General features: G+C 40.4%; 1 protein-coding gene across 1 annotated transcript; it reads right to left on the reverse strand.

The window, feature by feature from the left end:
* Nucleotides 1-709: 709 nt before the first annotated feature.
* Nucleotides 710-6,222, reverse strand: LOC134079718 (ATP-sensitive inward rectifier potassium channel 1-like). The gene is made up of 4 exons (XM_062535796.1): nt 5,097-6,222; nt 1,886-1,979; nt 1,721-1,754; nt 710-1,336 (listed from the first exon to the last, which is right to left on the reverse strand). Exons 1-4 carry the CDS (start codon nt 6,220-6,222, stop codon nt 710-712), a joined length of 1,881 nt encoding a protein of 626 aa, XP_062391780.1.
* Nucleotides 6,223-8,241: the final 2,019 nt, after the last annotated feature.

An 8,241-nucleotide genomic window follows, 5' to 3' on the forward strand; every position in this document is an offset into this window, starting at 1 on the left:
AGGTTCCTTCAATGGCTTACTACAAGGTTCCTTCAGTGGCTCACACACTATTGACTTGTTCTGAGGTTCCTTCAATGTCTTACTGTGGAGTTCCTCTACTGGCTCACTGTGGACTAAACTGGTCTAGATTACATGAATAAATTATAGCAGACAAACCATAACCTAAGCATCAAGATACACCTTCTACAATCATTGGCACTCCTGGAACTTACTTATGGTTACTTATCTTTCAGTGATTCAGTGTCTCACACTGAAAACAAGGAACCAAATGAGGGCCTAGCACTTTGGCAGCATCAAGCATTCAGAGTATTTCCAGGAAGATGCCCTTCTTCAGCGTGATTATAGCGATATGGTAACTTTGCGCTTGACAAAATGCCTTAATCACTGTAGTGCATTTGCTCTGATGCTAGCTTAGCAACTTTTTAGAGTTTATGTCAAATACGTCATGTCACATCTTACACCCCATTGTCGTGTCATCAGCACCTCATCAGTTAAGTCTGCTACAGCATTTTACCTGTACCTCAATTGCTGTGTCTTCAAACATTTTCATATCAGCCACTCTAGGGCACCTGTATAGTCTGGACACAGATTAAATTTAACAACATAACATAACATAACATAAACATATCAGATAAACATAAAAATATTAGATAAACATAAACAAACTGAAACTCTTAAAACCTCGTATTTAAAAAAAAAAAAAAAAAGTTCATTTCTGGGCCAGCCTCTCCAAAATGGCAAGGAAGCGCTCCTCCCTGGCTGCAGCTTCCCTATCCCTTCTTTCTTCCCTTTCCCTCATCTCCTCTCTCCACCTCTCCTCCTTGGCCATTGCCTCCTGGTGCCGTCTCTCCTGCCTCTCCAACAGCTCCTTATTCCTCCTCTCCTCTCTCTCCTCTCTCTCCGCCGCCTGCCTGGCCCGTTCCGCCTCTCGCCTCTCCTCTCTCTCCCTCTCCTCTTCCTGCATCCTCCTCCACTCCAGCTCGTCCTGCCTCTGGAGGTCTCTCAGGACTTCTGCAGCGTCCACCTGCCGCCTCCTGGACACTACAGGAGCCCTTGACGTGGGTGTCTGTCTGTTGTGGGTGGGTGTCCGTGCTGCCTCACCTCCTGCCTCACCACCTGCCTCACCACCTGTTGCCTCACCTTCCTCCCTTTCTGGGGTAGTAGTGGAGGGGGGTGTGACCACAACCACGCCCTGGGAGCTGGTTACGATGAGGACAGGCGGAGTCACAGACGGCCTGTCCCCAATTAGCTCATGCATGAGGTCAAACCACTTCCAAGACGCGGCAGTGGCCTCACTCCCCTCTGTGCTCACCCCTGTGGGCGGGTTTTTAAGATCCTATGTAGGATGTAAGAAAAACAGCAAACCACACAGCAACAACAACACTGAAAAACAAGCAATTTTATTTTTACATGCATAGAATTTCTGAAGGATCTCAGCGGCGTGAGCAGTCTATGATTAGCCAGGGCCGAAAATAGGAATTGTTTCGTTCTAGCCTTTTTAAATGAGCCTCTAGCAGTGCTCCTGGGTCACTTTCAGACTTTGAAATTCGCGTACACTATTATTGGGCCTCAAATAACTATTTCTGATGGTCAAACAATGTGTTCCATGTGTTCTCCTTTAAAGTACAGGGGATGTAAGACATAATGTGAAAGAAATTAACCAACCTTGTACTTTTGCTTCAGATTCTCCCACTTTTTTTTTAAGGAAACCTGTCGTCACCCTCCCCACCAATCCCCTCTCTTCTAGGAACATTCTGGTCAACAGGAACACAAACACAAAAGCACAAAAAAGACTGAGCAAGTAACAAGCTATTTACATGCGATTTATGCGATATAGGCACTGTTCGACTAGCAATAATTATGATAACCTCCGTATGTCACTTACTTGTATCCCACCGCGTTTGTCGTCCGCCCACCAGTAAGCATTCTCTGGTGGGCGGCACGCCACCTGGCGAAGTCCGTGGTGTCCTGATCGGTCCCTATATCACAATACAAATGCAACGCGAAAATGTTTTGTGACTTAAATCTGAAATATAAGGTCATCTTATCCTATCTGGTTTCACGTTTCCAGACCATCGGTGTTAAATGTCATAGCAGTTGATATGCTGAAACAGATCTTTGGGCCTAAGCATGCAAAACCGGACGTTAACAAAAACTATAAACACAAGCGCATTTCTATTAACTGTCATCTAGCTGTCCTTTAGCGTTTGTAATTATTTTTTTTACTTTTGCGTTTGTTATTGAATTATTTGCAAAACACAACGGGACACTTATCACAACATCGTAATCGTAACGTTAATAATGCCTATGAATACCACTACTTAGCTACTTAGCAGCTAACAAGCCAAAGCGGAAAACAAGCAAGCAAGCTAAAACGGACGACAACAACAACTATCTGTCATTTTGCGTTAGTTATTGAATGTTTTGCTTTTGCATTTGTTATTGAATTATTTGCAAAACACAACGGGACACTTATCACAACATCGTAATCGTAACGTTAATAATGCCTATGAATACCACTACTTAGCTACTTAGCAGCTAACAAGTCAAAGCAGATAACAAGCTTAAGCAAGCTAAATTGGACGACAACAACAACAACTACAAAAGCAAGCGCAGTGCTAATACATGTCGAAACATTTATGAACTATTTAGATACGATTATGACTATATAAAACAGCAAAACTTACATCTGTACGCTTCGACCGTTGCCGTTCCGGTAGCCATTTTGTTTAAAAATTTCAAGCTGAGTTGGCTCCACCTCTTCTGTTACGTGGCAAAGATGACGGTCGTTGAGTGCGAAAAGTGTACCCAATCCCACACTTCAAGATTTGACCGTTATGAGGGCACCATCCGGGTACTTTAGGTACACTTATTTCGGCAAAATTACAAGCGGAACACACTTCGTACTCAAACTAGGTACGATAAGTACGGAAAGTATGAATATTGGAACACGGGTGTCCTCTTGCATTTCATCCACTTTTAGCTCGTACACACTGACCGCGTTATTTTTTAGCCCTTTCCACTGATTCTAAGACGGCTGATGTTTTCCATTTGGGACTCTAGCACTACTATGGCTATGCTAGCTGGGCCTCGACATCCTTCCAATCCATCTGTGAGTGGTGCTGTTATCGGTCAAGGGGATTTCTCAGACGAAGCTGATGTTGGGACTAGATTCAGATCACGGTGCATCCAGAACAGGTGGATTAACCATACTCCGCAAAAGATCTGCCCAGGCCCCGGGCTGTTGTTCACCTGCTGCCATCACAACTGTCAGGAGTCTGGATTGAGCCATAACGTTACCGTGCTGTCTCACGGAGTAACAAGCTGTCGCTGTCAACAGTCCACCGAGTTGCTGATCTGCAAGATTTCCCACGACCTCAGTGATATCCAGACTGCAGCCTACAAGGACTAACATTAAATTCTCCAGGTTGGTCTGAAGACATATAGCTACACTTGCCATTGGAATGAGTCGGACTGATAACACAGACTTTTCTTTATTTCTTTCTTTTTGATAATAAAATAAATAATCAATTGTTTGTTTTATGTCTACAATTAGATGGGTATGCTGGCAATTACGCCACTCCATCTGACATGTCTTGTCTTGTGGATTTGTTCTGTAAATTTTTTTGTTTCTGTCTTTGTGTCACGCCATTCCGTCCGGCATCTTTTGTCCTTTGTGTAGTACGTCTTATGTGTGGAGCGCTTTGGATTGCACTCAGTGCATGTGAAATGCGCTACATAAATAAACGGACTTGACTTGACTGCCACATTATTGCACACCCTTAGGTTAGGGGCTTTGGTCTGGGCAGCACATTGAATTTCCCTAGACTTGGTTCGAGCTTGTTGCCAGAAAATATCCTCTTTAGACCAGCATGGGGTTTATTTGAACAGTCACAACAGCACAGCAGACTGTCCACCCCACATTCTGCACATTCCTGGCTCAGTTGGAGTTGGATAGTGAACATAGATTCCTGATTGGCTAACTAAACCTGAACATCACCATTGGCTATTCAACAAGGAAGTGCCAGAATTGTCTCAACAGTACTTGTATTTGTAGAAATTACTTGTACACACAGCATAAATAATATATTTGTAGTTGAAGGACTGTGTAATACTAAAAATTGTGTCATATTTTTTTTGTTAAGTTTTGTCAATTTTACAGTACAAATCCTGACACGCACGCACGCACGCACGCACAAACACACACACACACACACACACACACACACACACACACACACACACACACACACACACACACACAACACATATGAGACACTTTAGATCCCCAAGGTGGCACAAATATCTATGTACCTGCAGAAATTATTTGTTATTAAAAAATATTCAGTATTTCAAATATTTGTAACTGTAGGGTGATTTGTGGCTGTTAAACTGATCCGCATCCGTACAATACATGCGTAGGTGTAGTGCATATTTTTAATATTTACAATAAGAAGTACAGTACAAATAAACGTGTACAGTTCCAGAACGTGATACACACATACAACGTATGAGTATATTTTGATTCCATAGTTTAATGTGTGTTAATATAAAATTGAACTAGGAATCATGGACCCTGGGAACATAGGATTCATTATAGGCTCCCATTTCACAAATGACAGGTGGCATATTCAAACTGACTGTCTGTAAAAAGTGAGCTTCTCAGTCACCAGCCAACACTTATCAGATCTAATGATCGGTATGATCAATTAGTTTCAGTTAATACTAAGTTGTCAATACACTCAAATACTATATTAACAAATAATATAATATATAATCTCCAGGGGCTCCATCTCAAGTCATTTAGCCCTTTATTATTTCATTAAAAGGGTCTTAAAACATAATCCTCACATATAGTTACTCAATGAATTGTTCATTATCAGAATTAAGGCTGAAGTTCTCACAAATCTCTCAAGATTTACACAGGCTATGCATTGTTTGAAATCAAAATAACTATCATAATGCGTATTATATGAATATATCATACATGTAGGGAATATGATCATTTACATTTCATTCTGATTCCTATCATGAAAAAGGCACATTCTCTTCACATCTTTCAAATTATTCTTGTTCATTAGGTGTCACATTTCTACACATATTTGTAACATATGTAGATTCATCAATATCAATCACCTCATATCCAGTGTTGTCAATACCTCCTTTTGTCTGATGGCTATGGACATGCTGACTGATATTTTGGAAGCAATAGACACAGTGTGGAGTTTTCACTGGCACTGTCTTGGAAAAGTTAGAAAAGTCCACACGATACTTGCCCCCTTTAGTCCGTGACACAATTGGCAGGAAACTGTGACCCCACTGGATCTCACTTGGAATGAAAGAGGTTCGCACTTGACATGAAGAGCTGGTGGATTCAGCAATGCCATCTAGGAACACCACAAGCTCAAACTCCTCTTTGTGTAGGGTGTCTTCTGACATGTCCCCAAAAGGACTGCAGTTGTCAATGACATGGCAAAGTGTGAGTGGGCACACAAAAAAAAGATTGTCCTTGCCTGCATCCACGGTAAAGTCAATACTGATCTGATCTAAAATGATGGTTTCTCCCTCTGATGTAATAGTGGTCCTAAGCAGCTTGCCATAAATATGACTCCCAATCAGTAAAGTCTTTCGCAAGTTGGCCACTCTTATAAGCAGACAGAGACTACCTTTCTTCAGGCAGATAACAGCTGTTTCACTGAAAGTCACTGTTTTTGCTCTCTTCTTTGGGAGGGATATCTTCGCCAAAATGAGCCCACACATAAAACAATTTATAATGGCTCCTATGAGGGACTGAATAATGATCAGTATTACTGTGCCAATACAGTGCCCAGTTAAAGCACGACCACCATATCCTATAGTAGTCTGTGTCTCAAGAGAGTAAAGAAAAGCAGTTGTTAGACCATTTACATTTTCAATACATCTGACCTGACTATTTGTTGAATTCTGTCCCAGCAGGTCCCCATTACTTTTCGCAATCGAATACCATAACAGGCCAAAGATAAACCAGCTCCCAGTGAATGCAAAAACAAAGTAGCATAAAACAAAACGCCAGCGAATCTCTACAAAGGTTGTCCAAAAGTCCATAAGAAAAGCAATATGATTAGGATATCTTATGTTCCCAAACTCAATGTTGCAGTGACCATCCTTGGTCACAAGGCGAGTCTGACGCATCCCACGTTCAGCTAAATGGTCATGGATTTGCTTCTGGATGTACTGGAACATCCTTCAGCTTAGGAGAAAATCAGATTCAGTGTCACATTACCTGCAAAAATGGTATGCCTTTCCTGCTTGTATTTCCAAAACTGGATGTATGATGCATACCAAGATGTAAATATGTTTATGTTTATAATATCAGTGCAAATGTTACATAAACATGCATTCTAGTTTTAGTGTTCTAGCATTACAGAACAGTAAGTAGTTTCAACTGCAAACCTGAAATTGTTCATAAATTGCATTTTGTTTAATATTTGAAGAGATTGGTTCCAAAACGCTGTATCTTCATGTTTAAAAAAACATGAATTATTTCAGGAAATATCACACTTCTACTGAAATTACTTAGAAACAACTTTTTTTAAGAAAAAAAAGGATTTATGAAATTCATTAAAATGAAGGATATAGTGTTCTGGAACCATATTAATTTGTTTTACTCATAAGACCCATAATTTATAAAACATGATTACTTTTAAAACACCTATCTTACACTTAAATGACTCAGAATGCATGTGCATATTAGCAATTCTCCAAAATGACTCTAAATGTTCTCTCAACCAACACATTTCACAAATAATAAATTAACATTTGTTTAGTAGCATACTTGACACTAAATAATGTTAGCGTTTATAAAATAGATATTACATTAAAGTTTACATACCTATTAACTCCAATCATCGGCCAAATTGTACACAGAAGTAGTTCAAATGTTACAGAGATTTACACAGGTTGCCATTGGAGTGCTGCAGAGTTTTAATCCTCATTGAAATTTCCTAATCCAAGGCACATGCCACAGTTTACACTGCCAACCCAAAGACAACGAGAAGTTAATGGTACATTTGAAAAATTGTGTTCATTCCTTTTACTCCTAAGCAAACTTTACTCAAGCTCTATTTGCACTTACACATACATGCACACGTTCACGCACAAATGCACGCACGCACACACAGACATGCACACACACACACACACACACACACGTGCGCACGCACGCACGCACGCACGCACGCACACACACACGCACACACACACGCACACACACACCCACACTGACAACTTTGTACTAATCAACCATTCACAATTTCTCCATTATTAATAATGCTATATGACTACTACCATTGTGCATTGATAAGCACTACATCTTTTGAAAGTGTGCGTTGAGATCTGGAACATTTTCAGGAACATTCCCATATGTTTATGCTTATTTAAAAAAAATATGGCACAGATTCAAGAAAACATCTTTGTTTCACGTCTTTTTTATAGAATTAATGAAGTGATATAAAAAGAACCTTTGATAACATTTATCTTTTCTTCTTTCACTCTCTCTTTCCCCTCCCCCAATTGTTCAACCTACTCAGGATTTGCAAAACAATGGATGCCAAGTGAATAGAATATTCATGTTGAAAAGTGTTACCCTTATAATTAATTATAAAAGCCCAAGAAATGTGTGTAACTAACTTTTAATATGATTTGATCATGTTCAATGTCAACTTTAAGAAACAGACAAGATGCCTGCTGTGCAAATCTGGGGGTACTGAGTGGTATGGTATTTACAACACTGATGGGCAGCAACATCAGGTTACTGCTGTGCCACTGCTGTTCCACCTGTACATTGAATCCACCACTGTTCCATCCAATCTGCTGGATATTGTATTAACTGTGTAAGAAGTACTTGTTTTCTTGTTTTACACCACTTTTAATAGCTACTGTCAAATAACAAAGGATCTTACACTACTGCCTCTATTTAGGGCTCCCAAAACCATTGTGTGTGTGATTTTGATCATTCTGCTGTCTTTGAACAGTGCACTATATCGTCTACCAGAAGGAGGTGTTATTTGTTAACAACAGTCAAAACTACAAGCTCAGAGACCAGTATTGGCTCACCGCTTAGGGCGACGGCTTACTGAGCCTCCCGTTCTGTGTGTTCTCTATGCATTTAAGGCCTCGTGCCCTCTTGATTGTGTCAAGAGGAAAGGCCTCATCAACAAATGATCAGAAGGTCACAAGGGCAGTTGCATCATCAACAGATGA

Source organism: Sardina pilchardus, chromosome 5 (assembly GCF_963854185.1).
Source record: "Sardina pilchardus chromosome 5, fSarPil1.1, whole genome shotgun sequence".
NCBI classification, from domain to species: Eukaryota; Metazoa; Chordata; class Actinopteri; order Clupeiformes; family Clupeidae; genus Sardina; species Sardina pilchardus.

Bases quoted from the DNA above. Each gene is read 5' to 3' on its own strand.
- LOC134079718 (XM_062535796.1), bottom strand. From the start codon at position 6,222: ATGTTCCAGTACATCCAGAAGCAAATCCATGACCATTTAGCTGAACGT. The intron at 1,755-1,885 runs GTAAGTGACATA...CCTGTTGACCAG, and splicing joins ACAAACGCGGTGGGATACAA to AATGTTCCTAGAAGAGAGGG. The intron at 1,337-1,720 runs GTGACGACAGGT...CATCCTACATAG, and splicing joins AGAGGGGATTGGTGGGGAGG to GATCTTAAAAACCCGCCCAC.